Below are 17,510 nucleotides of genomic sequence, written 5' to 3'. Positions count from 1 at the left end.
CGATCTGGATTCGGCTGATCCAATTAAACGCTGTGAATAATTGATCTGACGGTGAAACCGAGCCCGGTCACATGGGAGCGGTGACATCATCGTTTGCCGGCTGAAACCGTACTCCTGTGCAGCTGGACCGCCCCGGGTCGTTTGTTCCACAATCAGCCGCTGTATCTGATTACGGCCTGTGAAGGACACAAAGCAGCCCGTGAGGGCGGGGGCGGAGCTTCCACTGGCGTTATCACGCTCAGCGAGTGTAGAAAGACAACAGACTCATTGATCGCTGGGATCTGGAGAAGCCTGTGACTGTCACATGGTGTACTTTAACCTGAATCAAAGGAAAACATCAAAGTTCCAGTTTCAGTGCTTTACAAATGAAATGGAGGAGATTAAGCTGGCCTCTTTTCTCACAGTCCTCCTCAACGGCCGCCCTGCGTGGCGTGCCACACCGGCCGCGTCGACCTCCACGTGAACCAGATGACTCCTCCTGCGTCAATTATCTTCCTGGCCATGAAATAAGGTGTAAATAGGAGCCATCTTTGACCCTGGACTCGGAGGAGTCGGAGCTGGCGGTATCTGATGAAACCTACCTCTCATCACCTTTTCATCTGCGTTCGCTCCACAAATGAAAGGGGGGAGGGCGGCGAACATCCGACATCTTTACTGAATTAGAGCCCAGACAAGGGGGGGGTCTGTTCCCCTCGCAGCCCTTCAGCTCCTCGCGGCCGTGGGCCCCCGCGTGGTGCCGACTGTTTGGCCGGGTGAGCAACCCGGATCTGGTGAAATCATCCGCCCCGTGGTCACTTACTCATCACGCTGTAATGTGCAGGCTCGTAAAGTGGGATTATGTCTGGAGACGATCAGATTCAGACTCGTTGTCATGGCTGCACCTTTAGTTACTGTTGGATCGGCGTTAACGGTCCGTACCATCATCAATCTGTGGAGAAGGAAACGTTTAAATGGCAGGTTTTTGTGCAGCAGGAAACCAGCCAGTCTGGTCGCACGCAGCCACACAGGGGCCACGCACGCTCCACGTTGGGAATTCTTCTGGTTTAATGCGTGTACATAAAGCTAGCGGAGGCAGCTTGTCCTATAGGAACGCATTCAGCATGCGTCCAGGCAGCGTGAGCTCCGTTACGCTCTGCCTCACTGCTACAGGGACGGAGCTGTAAAAACATCAGGCTGCCTGGTGCTAACGCCAAGGAAGCTTATTTGGTTTATTACCCTGTATACATTATTCATTTCACCCTTATTTGCAACCATGTCCACACGTTCCGTGGATCCCTTCAGATGGAGTCGTTGGACCTTTGTGCGGGTACTGAGGGGAGCCTGTCAGTTAATTAAAGGGTGGCGACAGCTCCATCCATCACCTCACATTTCCTTTCTCTCTGAAACGGGTCCAGTTGGAACGTTTCCCTCATCTGTCAAACTGGAGGAACATTTCCAACTGCAGAGACCACCGGTGGGTGCGGAGCTGGTATGAAATCTCCCGAACAACACGCTGACATGAGCTCAACCTTCCCGGAAAGGTCATGTGGTGTTACCACGGCAACAGAGAACACCACCAGTATGTTAAAAAGGTAGCTGGGGGAGGCGGCGGTATCCAGACTGAATCCTGGGCTGTGGAATTTCACTGTGAAGGTGTTGATGCACGTTGAATATTAAAATATGCTGCGCGCTCCTGTTCATTACAGCACAGCCATTAATATGTGCTCAGGTCCAGACCCACCACAACACACCCCGCTCTCTGGACAGGGTGGTATTTTTAGACACGTGCTCATTAGTGCAGAGAGATCATTTGTAATGAAGGGTGGGGGGGGGGGGGGAGGAGGCCAATATCGCAGTGAAAGATGGGATCCATATTCAAACACCCACAGAGCGGCTTTCACTGATGGCGAAAAGAGTCGGAGCGAGATGTGAGGTGCCGTCCAATCACAGAGCCCAGAGCAGCATAATCTGGACAAGGTCAAGGAAATTATACAGCAGATTGGGCATTATCTGATACTGACTTCTGAAAAGCCTCGTAACCTCTAAGTAATTGCACGCGCTGATACACTGGAACTGGGAGCAGATCTATTGTTCTCACAGGATCTAAAATTCCTGCAGTAAATCGCTGAGAATTTCCAGGTATCTGATGCCCCCTCAAGCGGGGCTCTTCTGTTCCACGATGGTGAAATATTGTACGTCCCAGTGTCAACATGTGCCATATTTCCTGTTTTGGTCACACAATGGTGGCGTTGATTCACGGGGCGGTACCTGCGCTGCTATCATGGGAATCAGCTTTAATTTGCTGCAGGTGGATAAGTGCCAGCCGATCCGTCGCTGTTGCCAGGTGGGGGATAGATTGGATAAGAATATGGTGCTATTGTCCTAAAAAGTGATAACATAAAGTGCATAAGGTGGCGAGAGCGTGATGGTGCTCTCCTTCCTCCTTCACGGTTACCAGATGTAGCCTGATCCAACAGTGCCCCCTAGAGGACAGATAGGCAACGCAGCGCCTGGAGCGTTGCTGGGGGCAACTGATGGCACGCCAGATGATTTGACTATCAAAAATGATCAGTTTAATATATGACAGTGTTGTAATAACAACGATACAATTAATTTGATAGTTCTACTATTATTAGAGGTTGATATTTGTATTGAGTACATTAAAAATGTATTAAAACAGGCCCTGATGATGCTCTCCTGGCACTGAAACACAGTGAAGAAATGGAAGGACTCACACAATTAGCAGCGGAGCAGTGGGAGCTCAAACAGCCCAGGACCACTCTGCAGGGGAGGCAGCTCGGTCCGAGGCTCGAAAGGGAACCTGCCAATTTGGCTGCTGACTTTGCCGGCGAGCAGGAGCAGCCATTGTCCTCCCAGACAGCCGGCAGATGGGAGTGAAGCACCGCCAGGTGCTGGGGGGGGCAATGGCTGATGTAGTGATAATATATCAATATCAGAGTGCATGTTTATTCATGTTCATCGGATGGAACCCGCCTCTAATGCTGGGTCCTCACAGCTGCTTTAGCAACTTTAGCATCTCGGCTGAGGTCTTCAGATCAACTCAGGGGGTATTTTATAAGTTTGTAATTCATGAAACAAATGGCTGAAGTATAAAGGCTTGTGTTTTAACCGTGATAACCGTGTTGCCTTTGGACAGAGAGCAGCCTGTAAATGGTGCCGTGAAATAAACGTGAGACTCCTGAAGAGTTCCAGCCTATTTAACGAACATCTGTATAAAGGATGGCTCCAGAAACGTTCCTCAGCATTGCGCAATAGCTGCAAGTCTTGTGTATCAGAATGTTTTCTGCATGATGCACGTATGGGAGGGGGGGGGGGTAACCTGTCGGGTCCACCAGGCCTACGAGGGGGCCTCTAACATTTATCTTAGGGATGAATGTAACTTAGAGAAGAACGAGCATCTCTTAACGAAGCTGATTACATGATTCAGATCTTGAGACAGTTGATTACTGGATTCCTGAGGAGAAAAGAGACACCTGCTCCAGGAAAGGAGCTCGATCGGGTTGGCAGCAAGGAGGCACTTTAGAAGGCTGGTGTGAATGTTAGAACAGAGCCAGATTTGGGTCGACACCAGCTCGGATCCTCAGAGGCCAGAGGTGTGCAGATGTGAGCGTGCAGATGTGAGCGCCGTGCTGTGAAGGCCAGCCACACATCTGGACCAGGCCTGACTGGGAGAACTTCCTGGAGTCAGTTTGAACACCTTTACCTCCAGCGAGCATGTAGCTCCTGGCCTGGCTGGCGGGGCTCCCTCCCTCATCAGGCCGCCCCCACTTCAGCGCTCATCAATAGCAGCATGAGAACCTGCTGCTCCTCTCGTTCTTCCTCCCTGGCGCCGACTCTTTGAATCTTTGATGAGTCCAGTTATAGAAGCAGGAACTTAGTTCTGCTGTCAAAAGCAACCGATGCCTCTAAAATGAAGATCGGATTGTTTTCCTGCATTTTTCTGTAATTTTCTAATGTACAAAGAAGCTTTGTTCTATATGCCACCATGAGGCCGTCCACTCCATCTGCTCCTGGATCTCATGAATCCTCCTCAAACACCATGTGACCAACACACAGTGTGTTTCTCTGCGTGCGCTGCAGCTGGAGCTCATGACCTCCCGTGGTTCCAGACCTCAGGGTTGTGTGGCCCAGTCAGGGCCGCCGACGGACGGGGGTCCTGATGCTGCAGCATCTACAGCAGAACCAACGCTGGTCCACGAAACCCAACGAGTGTTTAGACTCTGGAAGCAGAACCAGAAAGATCCATCCAGCAAAACGCTGCTCAGCAGCTGCTGAGAAGTTTCCATGAGAAATTCCTGGGAAGTTGCCGTGATTTAAAAACAGAAACTTAGTAAAGCCTAAATGTAGGTGATGCTAGCGGAGACGCCACCGTGGATCCTCACTCCTTCTGGACAAGAATTTCATATATTGTTAGAATACAATCGCTGCTCCAGAACCCCCGGGACGTTAGGGAGACGCTCCGGCACCGTGATCCCGGCTGGTGGGTCTATTTCAGAGACACGGTCCAGGCTCTCAGAGGAAGTGACCTCAATACATCCAATAAACCTGCTCGCACAAGCGCGACGGTGCTGGTGGATTGGACACTCGCTGCCTTTGTTATCTGGAACAGGCCCGCCACTAGAGCGGCTGTTGTGGCGGAGGAAATGTCAGGGTGGCAGCGTCTTCACACGCAGGTCACATCCCAGCCAAACGCACCATGAGAAAACACAGGTGGGAACTTTCCGGAGTCCAGGAGGAAACCGATGAAGGAGAAACAACAGCCGTCACTGGGAATTGGAGCATTCCTGCTTTTTCCAGTAGCTGTTGTTGCTGCTCACTGGATCAAAGACTAGCGAAGCAGCTTTGATGCAGTAAAGCTGCTGCTCAGAAACGCTCGTTACTCGCTGTCACTCAGCTTTGCTCAGATTTGTTAGCTAGGTTTGGTGAGTCTGCCCGTGCCGGGGGTTCTGCTCCACAGAATCAACCCGTTCAGGCCGGCTGGCGATTATCAGCACGCTCAGCTGTAGCAGATGATTGGTGCTGATTACCAGGAGGCCCTCTCAGGGCGTGCACCACGGCCAGGTGATCGGGGACCCTGGCTGGGCTCGTGGTGGTGTTGTTCTCCACAGAGATGCTAATCATCAAGCATGTGCCGCAGGCATGATTAAATGTCACACAGCTCCCTCACTTTTGGCTCTGACTGTGAACAAACCTTCCCAACCCACCAGCTGAGCAACTGTAACCAAAGCATAGGCTGAACTACATGGGGCCACAGCGACCCCTACAGGAAAGGCGAGGAAAGGACACAATCGGGTCTGGATGCAGAGACCAAAGATTCCCTTAGTTGAGTCTTCATTTGTGTTATTATAATAAAGAGTAGCAACATCTTAAAAATTAAAAAAAAAAAATCAGACATCACATCTTTTAAAAAATAATTTGTTGTGTGAAACACGACAATATTTCTCCAATAAAGCGCCCAAAGACCCAGATTCAACAGTACCAAGGAACTTTATTTAAGATACACAATTCATGAGTTCTGAGCAGATACGATAAAATAAGCAGAAAAATGAAGTGTAAAGAGAAAAATTCAGCTTTGCTCGACAAACAGAACCATGAAATCTGTTGCACAGCTTTGAGTTCCTGCTAATTTGTTGAATTTAAACAGCGTTCCAGAGCTTTGAACCAGCGACCTGCAGGTCAACGGAGCGTTGAGCTGTAACCTGGTGCATCACACGAGCTGCACAGTTTCAAGGTTTCAAAGCTCTGTCGGGTTAAAATACGTCCCATGATGCAAACAACAATTCAGGAATTTCAGTTACAAATAACAACAGTAGATTTGTGCATGTGTGCGTGTTGTTAAGGTTCATGATTGCATCAAAACAACAGTGGTAATACTCATGATAGTAATAACAGTCAACAGTAATAACACCATCCTGCCTCCGCGTGAAATGGAAGGAATAAAGTGCTCAAGAAGAAAGAAAAGAAAAATCGGGACACAAAACAATAGAATGAATGACCGGGAATGACCAGGAATGACCGGGAATGACCAGGAATGGCCATGACTTCCACGTCCCCCTACACAGAGTGAGTCTGGGGCCCCTGCTGCCCTCTGATCATATCGGTCAACCGGTCTTTCACTTGCGCTGCTTCCGGGCGGAGCGCTGGTGTTTTACACAACATGATCCGGATCAGCCGCATCTGCGAAAGAGGCAGAGAACAAAGAAATAATCTCATTTTCATCCAGTCAGACGCCTGTTTCCGGGTGGTTCTGTGGTGGGTGACCCGGTCCGTTTGATCAGGTGCTGCTGCGACCTCTCTGAAGGTTTAGCAATTCCAGCTAAACCTGGTGCAACCATCTCCTGACGTCCTGCGAATGATTCCGGTGCTTGCGCACCGTCCCGCGATCCATCAGGGACATCAAAGGAAAGTTCAATGACACGTTTTCTTCCTTAAAGGTTTCACCTTCTTTGGCAAATAGAACTTTACCTCTTCAAAGAAACGTTGTTGAAACTCCTTGGGGAACCTCTGACTTTTGGCCTCCTCGAAAAGCTGTCATCCAGGAGGAAAACCCGGAAAGAAGGAAAAACAAAGGTTAAATGCTCATGAAAGCAGGGTGCAGGTCCTCATCTCCACAGCTGACCTTTGCCCTCTCGATGCCAGTAGAGACTCTCCACCAGAGCTCCAGGAAGATCAGCCCCAGGGAAAATATGTCCACCTTTCTGTCATAATCGTCCATTTTCTACGATGACAAGAGCTTCATCTCAAATCCCGTCTCACACACTGGTCATTTTATTTGTGGTAATTCTGTAGTTTGGATTCTCGCGGGGCCTCACTTGTTCAGGAGCCATGTAAGACCTGGTCCCGACGTCCACGGTTCTGTTGTCATCAGCATTTTCTGTGGTGACCAGACCAAAGTCCCCAATCTTCACTTGTCCATCCAGGCCAAAAAGGATGTTGTCAGGCTTGAAAATAGAAAAATAAGGAATAAACAGTAAAACCAGAACCAAACTACTGACATTCCCATTGGAGTGGAGCCATGTTCAGATCTGGGTTTTGGTTCTGGGAGGTCTTTTCTTAATAAAGGGGAAGTTTGACGCTTCTCAGGGAGCCTCGAGCATCAACTGAAGGTCCAGACTGAAGGTCTCGTGGTACTGGTCCAGGAGGGGGGGCAGCAGCACTCTCTCACTCCAAGCTCATGAACCCTAGACCCAAACATGGCTCCATCATCTGAAAGCCTGGCTCCTGGCCTCACCCATCTGAGCTGGAGGGCAGAAAAGCCACTGTTGTTGGGGTTGGATATCGGCCCCCTGCTGGGCCACATTCAGGGTTCCTGTCTGGGTTCTCTGACCTTTCGGATTATTCCTGCATAAACTATTGCTGAAGAGCCTGTCTCACCTTCAGGTCTCTGTGGATGAAGCCCATGGAGTGAATGTACACCAGTCCACGTGTTATTTGGAGCGCGATCTCGGCACTCTCCTGTCTCCTCGTGGAAGATTTTGGGGATTTGGAATTCTTATCACAAATCCACTTAGTCAGTGTTTTATTGGCACACAGCTCCATTTGAATATACAGGTAGCAGGATGCTGAACTTTCTGCCGACCTGGTTCAAAAGAGTAACAAGAGGAAGAGCGGTGAGAGGTCTGGAAGCGGAACGTTGAGAAGCTGAGGACTTACAGGGAGGAGCTGAGAGAAGAGCCTGTTGAGCTGTTCTCAAATCCTGTTTCTTCCTCCCAACAGGAGTAATAACGGATGATATTAGGGTGTAACAACTCAGCCAGGACCTCCACCTCTCGGAGACACTTCCTAAACAGAACGAAGATCAGTCACTTCCCAATCACATCCCCAACGGCGACGGTAACACCCTCACCTTCTACGCTGGACGATCTTTACAGCGTAAACCTTCTGGAGGACTTTATCTCTCGCTTTGACAACTTTACCAAACCCACCGCGACCCAGAAACCCCATGTCCTCAAACTCCTCGGTGAACCTGGAGAAATGGAGCAGTTAGAGGGAGCGGCGTGGAGGAGGAAGCAGCTGACGCACCTGGAATATCTGGTCCCTGTGTCCCTGTCTGGGTCGGCATCCTGAAACATTCCAAAGACACAGCTGTCACATTCCAGTCTCCCAGCTCCTGACCTGCCTGTCTCACCTTCTTGCCTGTCTCACCTTCTTTCCTGTCTCACCATGTTTCCTGTCTCACCTTCTTGCCTGTCTCACCATGTTTCCTGTCTCACCTTCTTGCCTGTCTCACCTTGTTTCCTGTCTCACCATGTTTCCTGTCTCACCTTCTTTCCTGTCTCACCATGTTTCCTGTCTCACCTTCTTGCCTGTCTCACCTTCTTTCCTGTCTCACCATGTTTCCTGTCTCACCTTCTTTCCTGTCTCACCATGTTTCCTGTCTCACCTTCTTGCCTGTCTCACCTTGTTTCCTGTCTCACCATGTTTCCTGTCTCACCTTCTTTCCTGTCTCACCATGTTTCCTGTCTCACCTTCTTTCCTGTCTCACCATGTTTCCTGTCTCACCTTCTTGCCTGTCTCACCATGTTTCCTGTCTCACCTTCTTGCCTGTCTCACCATGTTTCCTGTCTCACCATGTTTCCTGTCTCACCATGTTTCCTGTCTCACCTTCTTTCCTGTCTCACCATGTTTCCTGTCTCACCTTCTTGCCTGTCTCACCATGTTTCCTGTCTCACCATGTTTCCTGTCTCACCTTCTTGCCTGTCTCACCTTGTTTCCTGTCTCACCATGTTTCCTGTCTCACCTTCTTGCCTGTCTCACCATGTTTCCTGTCTCACCATGTTTCCTGTCTCACCTTCTTGCCTGTCTCACCTTGTTTCCTGTCTCACCATGTTTCCTGTCTCACCATGTTTCCTGTCTCACCTTCTTGCCTGTCTCACCATGTTTCCTGTCTCACCTTCTTTCCTGTCTCACCTTGCCCCCCCCCCCCCCCCGCCCCGGATGTCCCATCTGAAGACGTCCCAGAGGGTTCGCCTTGTGTTCATTCCCTCTATTCCAACGTAACCCTAACCCTTCTTTATAAATAGCACATTACAAACTCTGCGTCTCCCCAGTCACCAGCTGTTGTTTATCATAAGAGGTTTTTACAGACCTGGTTGGAAGCTGATGTTTCGCTGTCAACGCCGGAGCTTTATGACAATGAGAGAAGGGAAAACAGACAAGTGGTTGATAGGTGCGCTGGGTGCGAGTCTTTACACGTAGATCTATATTTCATCATATTTATGGCTGTTTCCTTGCTGCTGTTTTTGTCTTTCATTCATTTAATGTGCAGATCTATAAAAATGTCTCCTCGCTGCACATGTGACTTTAAGCTCTTAACAATCTGGAAATCTTTTTCCTACCTGGTTTCTTGAGTCCAGGAAGTCTGCAACAACAAAGAGTAACACAATTTTTACATCTTCCAATGAATTGCAAAATCATGCACATGTTCTTTCATGCTGGACCCCCTCCTGCCCCCGGGGGGGGGGCGGGGCATTGGTTTTCCTTCCATCTTGCTGATAATCTATTGTAATAAACTCTACTTAAATGAACATCTGACTCCATCACTAATGTGGAAGAAGCCGATAGACATTTTCTAAAAGAAATGGTAGCTGTGATTGATAAAAATGTATCTTTGATAGCTTGGAAGCAGCCGCTAAAGCCAACCTACCTCCTCAGCGCCACAGATCTCATTATATACCAGTCTAGCAGCTTCCTCCTTGGCTTCTCTCTTGGTTTTCCCCACAGCATCGGGATACTCTTGATCACCAACCACAAACCTACAGCACCTAACGACGCACAAACGATGCAACAGCATTTAGAGCGTCGGTGACGGAGCCAGAAGGACTGAAGATGCAGTGCAGATGCTTACAGCTCAGCTCCGCGAAGCCCCGGTCTTGTTGACTCCACTAATTTTACGCTCACTCGGTTTTTCTGACCATACTCATTAAGCCAGGCCACATAGTTAGTCCGAGTGATCGGGGCCTGACTGGGCGTCGATGGACGTTGTCCTGCATTTTCAGTCTGCTGAAATATGTTGAAGTGCATTAATATTCACACAGGCTGTCTGAAGTCTCACTGTTCTTACTGTTTCAGAGTCGCGGTGCTCCTGCATCAAGGCTCTCCAGGCATTTTCAGCTGCTTTCTTTTTGGCTTCTTTCTTGTTTTTGCCAAGGCCTTCAGGATAGGCCTGATCATCTATGACTGCTCTTACTCTAAACCTGAAGAGAGTTTATAAAAGGCTAGCATCATACATTAACATCCCAAAAATGATGCACGTGCATGCAGAATCATCTCACAGGGAATATGATGGCATAATTATGGAACTGGTATTGGTTGAGTTAAAGATGTAAATAGCTCTTCTTATTCAGTGAAAGCAGATACAGTCACCACACACATGCACAGGAATCCTGCAATCTATAATAATAAAGGTCTAAATCGGAGAATCACTTCGGCTCTTTATTTTAAAAACAATCCAGAATAGACACCAATTAGAGCCCGATTCCACTGAAACCTTTCATGTCATACAGGTTCTAACAGCTCCTCTCAGGTCTGCTCACACGTCACCTGCTAAAACTCACACTTTGTTGTGATCCGGACCGTCACATCCAACATCTTCAAACTGCAGCTTCCACCGCATTTTCTGCGTGTGCTCGTTTAAGATAATCAGGTAGTTTTCCATGGTGAAGTGAGGAGAGCTGAAGTGCTTCGTATCTTTCGGGCTTCTGTCCTGAGTTTCGTTTCCTTGTCCGATGACGTCACCGTTTCCAGATATCGACGCGTTAACAAAATAATTTGACAAGAAATGAAACAAAAACATTATTTTATTTATTATATTATTTTAAAACATTATTTGTGATTAATCAGCATTCTTCTTCTTATTTTTAACACCCATTAAGAGTTTTACTGTAGTGCTGTAAAAGCTGAAGCTAAAGTCTCGACCGCACGTGTTGGCTACATTTGCGGGAACTCTGCCACCTCTTGACACTTTTAGAACTCTGCACATTGGTTTTATCACTGGTTAATCATTAAAACCAGACGCTATTTTCTAAAACGAACAAACAAAACCCCTAACCCTTCGGAAATGGTCATTACCAACGGCTGTGGGAATTTGAGGACTGTGGTAGGGTTAGGGTAACCCTGGGTTAGGGTTAACCCTAACCCTAACCCTGGGTTAGGGAAACCCTGGGTTAGGGTTAGGGTTAACCCTAACCCTAACCCTAACCCTAACCTGAACTGCTGTATTCCACACCAAGGTGTGAAGGGACAAATGCTGATGAGTGTGACACCCTCTCCAGAACAGGGGGTGCGGGCGGACATTTATTGGGGAGAACTTGAGACCTCACCTGGTGTCGGGGTTTTGGCATTGTTTCAGAGCTGGAGGCCCTGGCTGTCGATGCTGGGTCCCTTTGCCCCGCCAGTTGATCCCTATCATGTCACCCTATTTTACGACCGTGAGAATAATGAGGTGTATCAGGATGCGTTTAGAGAAAAGTTATAGGGAAATTTCTGGATGATTACATCACCGTGTTTGTGTGTTGGGCCTGAAGGTGTGGCTGCGCAGGTCGACTTTGCTGAACAGGATGAGTGGTATGAGAGACTGTAAAGGAAATGTTGTCATTTCTGGGTCTCACGAGCTATAGTAGACATTTTATTCCTGCATATTCAGAAAAGACTACGCCCCTACGTGCAATGGTGAATGAACAGGGAATGCGTGATGTGACAGCCCGGCTAACATGGACAACTGAGGGAGAGAAAGCGTTCATTGCACTCACGACATCTGCATGTTTTGCCATTCCGGAATATAAAGATACTGTACTTTCTTTTTGGATGTTTCTGAAGGAGAACATACAGTAAATGGTGTTCTCTTTCAGAAAAAAGGGGGTAACAGGAAAGTATTAATGTATGCAAGTATAATGCTGGACCCATTGAAAACAGGCAGCCACCGTGTGTAAAGCATGTAGCAGGGCTAGCAAAACCTTTACAAAAAACAGCACATTTAGTGATGGGTCACGCTCTGACAGTTCTTACAACACATAGTGTGGTATCACTGGTCAGCTCAGCAGCATTCACCATGACCTCACTTAGACAGACCAGGATGGACAAGATTTTAACGGCACCACACATAACATACACTCATGAAGGGATCAATATGGCAGATGGTATGGGAGAGGGTGAACCACACAGATGTGAGGAGAAAGTGAAGAAAGGTGAAAGAATCAGAGTAGATCTTAAGATGGAGCCTTTAAGGATCCAGAAGAAATACTAATCACAGATGGCTGTTGTTTCAGACACACATAGGAGGGGCTGAAAGCTGCCTATGCAATAGTTAGAAAATCAGAAGAAGATTTTGAGGAAGTGGAAACAGGAAAGATTCTAGGTAAAGAGTCAGCACAACTTGCATAATTGAAGGCAGTTATTACAGCATTAGAAATATCAAAGGGAAAGAGAGTGACCATCTATACAGATTCAGCATATGTAGTGGGAGCTATCCAGTTAGAACGTTGTCAATGGTTGCGGGCAGGTTTTAACACACCATCAGGATCTCCTATAAAACATGAAGCAGAGATGAGGCAACTGGCACAGGCACTCATGGAACCAGCAGAGGTCGCAGTCGTAAAGTGCAAAGGTCACAGCAAGGAGAACTCTCTGGAGGGAAGAGGTAATGAGGCGGCAGATCAGGCAGCAAAGAAGGCAGCAGGTTATAAACCAGGTTACAATTTGTTGTTGGCAGAGAAAACAGTTCATGAAATTCTTCCAAGATACGACAGGGAAAGACTTAGTTGTGATCAAGAAGAAGCTTCTCCACATGAAAAAACAGTTTGGAAGGAAAAGGGGGGCTGTGAAAGTTGAAGGAATTTGGCGGGGCCCAGACGGCAGACCTGTTCTCCCGCCCGGTCTGGTAGGGTTAGGGTTAGGGTTCTGGAAGAGGCCCACGGCCTGACACACTGCGGGAAACCACGAATGATGCAGAGAATGTTCAATATGCACACGATTTAATGTAAAATCAACAATTCGACCACACGAGGGCAAGTTTCCAGTTGCCCCCATGACAGAGCAAGAAAATGATAGATTTCACCGACATGATAGACAGAGTCAATGGGTTCCGATACCTCTTGGTGGCAGTGGATGCATACACTGGCTGGCCAGAGGCGGTTCCCGTAAAAGCGGAAGATGCAAAAAGTGTTATTAAATTTTTGATTAATCCGACACATGATTTCCCCAAACAAATTAGGTCTGATAATAGAACTCATTTTAAGAATAAAGATTTACAAGAAGTAGAGAAGGCGTTAGGCGAAGGTAGAAAGAATGAATCAAACACTGAAGAGCAAAACTGGCAAGATATGTGCTCACAGTGGAATGAAATGGACACAGGCGCTTCCAATAGCCTTGATGTCAGTAAGAAGCTCTGCTAGCTCCCGAACAGGATTCACCCCCTTTGAGCTTGAGAGGGGTGTTCCCTTTCCAGGACCAGGAGCAGAAAATCCATAGGCCACCCAGCACTAAAATGAAATCTAAATCTTATTTTGTTCAACTAAAAACGACTCTCAGTTTTCTCCCAAGAGGCAACAGGCATCCATCCATCATCAGACAGTGGTTCTCTCGCAGGAGGGATTGTGCTCGAGTTCCCTCTTCACGGCCTCGGCTTCAGGTCGATCTTCTGGCTTCATGCTCAGCATCCTCTTTATCAGCTGGTCCTGCGAGGACAAACACCAAAGACTGTTGTGACCTCAGTTGACCAACCTGCATTTCTTCCTTTCACACAAGCACATTTCACCAGTTTGGGGGGTTTATGCCATTATTGTGGAAAGAGGTAACGAGCAAACGTAAAATGCGGCTGTACCTCAAAGGGATAACTCCCTGAAAACGCTGCAGGAGTTTTCTGGGTCTTGATGTTCTTCCAAACCTGCAGGGAGGAAGCAGCTTTGTTAGCGCTGCTTTAGAGAAGCAGGTGTAAGCTAACTAAGAAGTGCTCAGTGAGGGAACAGCGATTAAATCACCTCTCTCCTTTCTTCATGGGAGAAGTTCCAAAGGAGCTCAAAATAAATCAAGCCCAAAGCAAATATGTCCACTTTTCGGTCGTACGTTTCCTTTTCCTTCTGACATTAACCGAGAACACAATACAGACAGAAAAGACTGTTACGGCCTCGCTCTAGGAAAAGACAGTTTTTTAATGTGGGCACCGGTTACAGAGGGCTCACTTGTTCGGGCGCCATGTACCGGGGGGTTCCTTTGTAGACCGTTCTTTTCACAAGGTCCGCAGCATCATCAGCCTCAGCAGTAACCAGGCCAAAGTCTCCGATCTTCACCTCTTTATTCGAGCTGAACATGATGTTTTCCGGCTGCAGGGGCAGAAATGAAGCAGCATCAGCCTCCAGCCTGGAGCCACCTCACAGGGTTTGGTGGTGTCCACCTCACCTTCAGATCCCTGTGGATGAACTTACGGGAGTGGACGTACTCAACTCCACTGACTATTTGTGTGAAAACCGAGAGACTTTCCTCTTTCCGCCACTGGTTTTGATTTCGATTCTTTTTATTTATCCATTTCCTGAGGGTTTCAGTGGAACACAGCTCCATCTGGATGTAAAGGTACTTGAGCGTTGAATCCTGGGCTGATCTGGACAGTGAAGAGAAGCAGACAATCAGACTTCGGCTGAACGTAGGAAGCGAGCAGAGTTTCCAGGTGAGCGTTCAGCGCCCTCACAAGTACGACCCGTAGTTTCCCAATACACTATAATTCAAGTTCAAAATCCTGAGGAGTGAAATCAGATGACGTCTAACCACAACCAAGAAAAATAAAATTCCAAAACCTGGAAAAAAGAATTCCAATGTGACGCCATAATAGTCCCAGAAACACGTCCGAGAGGGCGGGAATAATCTAGAATAATTATAACGCAGCGCTTCTGTCAAATGTGGATGATCACAGCGTTCAGACTTCAGGGCCCACGCTTCTCTCCGGTTGGCGGGCAGACCATAATATCCAGCGGGAGGACTTACCGTAGTCGGCCCTCGTATCCTGCATCCTCCAACCAACACGTGTAGTAGCGAACGATATTGGGGTGATTGAGTTCCGATAAGGCCTGGACCTCTCGAAGAGCTTTCCTGAAGCTGGAGAGCAAAAACAGCCTTTGACTGTGGCCGGCTGCGACGCTGGTTTCAGACTAACTCACTCACTAACTAACTCACTAACTCACTCACTAACTAACTCACTCACTCACTAACTAACTCACTAACTAACTCACTAACTCACTCACTAACTCACTCACTAACTCACTCACTAACTAACTCACTAACTCACTCGTCGCAGTGCACGATCTTCACAGCCATCTCCTTTCCCAGCAGTTTGCTTCTGGCCTTGTAAACATAACCAAAGCTTCCTTGTGCCAGAAGAACGATGGAGTTGAATTCTGATGTAAACCTTTGGAGATAAAACATTGTTTAGACCAAAATAACAGGTGAAGTCTGTTATTTACTGTCTAACTGCAATTCAGCCTTTGGTTTCTTACCTGGACGGTGTTTCCTCGTTCAATCTCATCTTGTCACTGAAGTTGGACATGTTTTCCTAAATAAAGAGATTTATTATATAGGATTAAAATGTTACAAATCAACTCAATTTCAAAATGAAGGTGGTTCATTTGTTGCTTGACCTCTTTGCTGTTCCTACGGACGTTCAGGAAATTTGGTGCAAGTCTGACATAAAAACACAATAAAAGATGAGGTGAAATATAGATGTACTATTAAAATATGGAAGTACAGGAGAAGATGGAATAACCTTATTCTGCGCTTGACATCAGAGCTCTGTTTGGTATCGAGCATCTCACAGGCTTCACTTGGAGAACCAAGTATATATATATATATACACATATTAGTAAAATACCAGCTATATCAATTGATCTAATCCCATAAGTGCCTCACATGGTGCTTTTGGGCGTGGACGCCCCGGCCAGCACGTCCCCAGCCACGTCGCAGCAGGTCGGCTGAAAGCACAAGATGAGTTGCAAAGTCGTGAGTTTTATCTGTTTGTTCATTTTTTCTTGTGTTCACCAGGTTTCTGACACATTCAGCTTTGGGAGCTGCCAGAGTTGATTCGCTGGGATGGTTTCACCAATCCGCCCTTGCAAATAACATTTTTGGTAGCTGTGATTGATAAAAATGTATCTTTGATAGCTTGGAAGCAGCCGCTAAAGCCAACCTACCTCCTCAGCGCCACAGATCTCATTATATACCAGTCTAGCAGCTTCCTCCTTGGCTTCTCTCTTGGTTTTCCCCACAGCATCGGGATACTCTTGATCACCAACCACAAACCTACAGCACCTAACGACGCACAAACGATGCAACAGCATTTAGAGCGTCGGTGACGGAGCCAGAAGGACTGAAGATGCAGTGCAGATGCTTACAGCTCAGCTCCGCGAAGCCCCGGTCTTGTTGACTCCACTAATTTTACGCTCACTCGGTTTTTCTGACCATACTCATTAAGCCAGGCCACAAAGTTAGTCCGAGTGATCGGGGCCTGACTGGGCGTCGATGGACTTTGTCCTGCATTTTCAGTCTGCTGAAATATGTTGAAGTGCATCAATATTCACACAGGCTGTCTGAAGTCTCACTGTTCTTACTGTTTCAGAGTCGCGGTGCTCCTGCATCAAGGCTCTCCAGGCATTTTCAGCTGCTTTCTTTTTGGCTTCTTTCTTGTTTTTGCCAAGGCCTTCAGGATAGGCCTGATCATCTATGACTGCTCTTACTCTAAACCTGAAGAGAGTTTATAAAAGGCTAGCATCATACATTAACATCCCAAAAATGATGCACGTGCATGCAGAATCATCTCACAGGTAGGCGAGCAATGAACTGTAGTATTTACACAACATTCTCCTAAAATAATGGGGATCTCAGGAGAACGGCCAGGTCGGTTTGAGCAAGAAGGTCTGCACAGGTGGAGCAGCAAAGACACTGCACCTTCACACATGTGCAGCTTCATTGCTGGCCAATTCTTGGATGGGATCAGCATCAGCTCACGCTGCCATGAGCTTTAAGGTCTGAACATTTATACAGCTCCTCTGGACGAAAGGAGGAGTTCATCGGGATATGGAGGCGCAAAAATGGAGTTTGACGTCCATCGTGTGACGTAATGAGCAACACTACGGTAAGTGTACAATGTTTATTACATTGTTATAACTGACTATGCTTGTGAGTGCTGTGTAGATGGAGCAATTATTTGGTCAGTTAAAAGCTTAAATAGTTTGTCTTATTCAGTACCATTCTAAGTACAGATGAAGTTATCCAACACTCATTTTCACTGGCACAAATTAGATCAACGTTCCTTCTAAAGCAGCTCGCACTTGAATGGAAACCAGTAACTCACGTTTTAAGGTGATCAGGACCGTCACATCCAACATCTTGATACTGTAAACTGAGCCGGTTTTCCTGCGCGTATTCGTTTAATCTGGCCACATAATTCTCCATTATTAAATAGGAAGTTTCGGTCGTCGGCGTTACTTTCGTTTTCTCGACTTCCGCGAAACGTCACCGTTTGTAACGTG

At 47.4% G+C, this 17,510-nt stretch overlaps 1 protein-coding gene across 1 annotated transcript; it reads right to left on the bottom strand.

Annotated features, from left to right (window-relative positions):
* Nucleotides 1–5,468: 5,468 nt before the first annotated feature.
* On the bottom strand, nt 5,469–17,467 carry eif2ak2 (eukaryotic translation initiation factor 2-alpha kinase 2). The gene is made up of 30 exons (XM_029835657.1): nt 17,333–17,467; nt 16,590–16,722; nt 16,374–16,528; nt 16,173–16,290; nt 15,892–15,953; nt 15,749–15,805; nt 15,624–15,666; nt 15,483–15,538; nt 15,275–15,394; nt 14,974–15,084; nt 14,395–14,593; nt 14,178–14,318; nt 13,977–14,075; nt 13,820–13,882; nt 13,565–13,673; nt 13,410–13,436; nt 10,557–10,719; nt 10,064–10,196; nt 9,848–10,002; nt 9,647–9,764; nt 9,339–9,361; nt 9,089–9,125; nt 8,023–8,063; nt 7,847–7,966; nt 7,654–7,782; nt 7,375–7,579; nt 6,813–6,941; nt 6,620–6,718; nt 6,466–6,528; nt 5,469–6,177 (listed from the first exon to the last, which is right to left on the bottom strand). The coding sequence occupies exons 1-30, from the start codon at nt 17,431–17,433 to the stop codon at nt 6,055–6,057; spliced, it is 3,132 nt and encodes a 1,043-aa protein (XP_029691517.1). The 5' UTR covers nt 17,434–17,467; the 3' UTR covers nt 5,469–6,054.
* Between the last annotated feature and the right edge of the window lie 43 nt (nt 17,468–17,510).

This window comes from Takifugu rubripes, chromosome 4, assembly GCF_901000725.2.
Source record: "Takifugu rubripes chromosome 4, fTakRub1.2, whole genome shotgun sequence".
In the NCBI taxonomy this organism is placed as follows: domain Eukaryota; kingdom Metazoa; phylum Chordata; class Actinopteri; order Tetraodontiformes; family Tetraodontidae; genus Takifugu; species Takifugu rubripes.
This window is presented reverse-complemented; position numbering and strand designations above follow the sequence as displayed.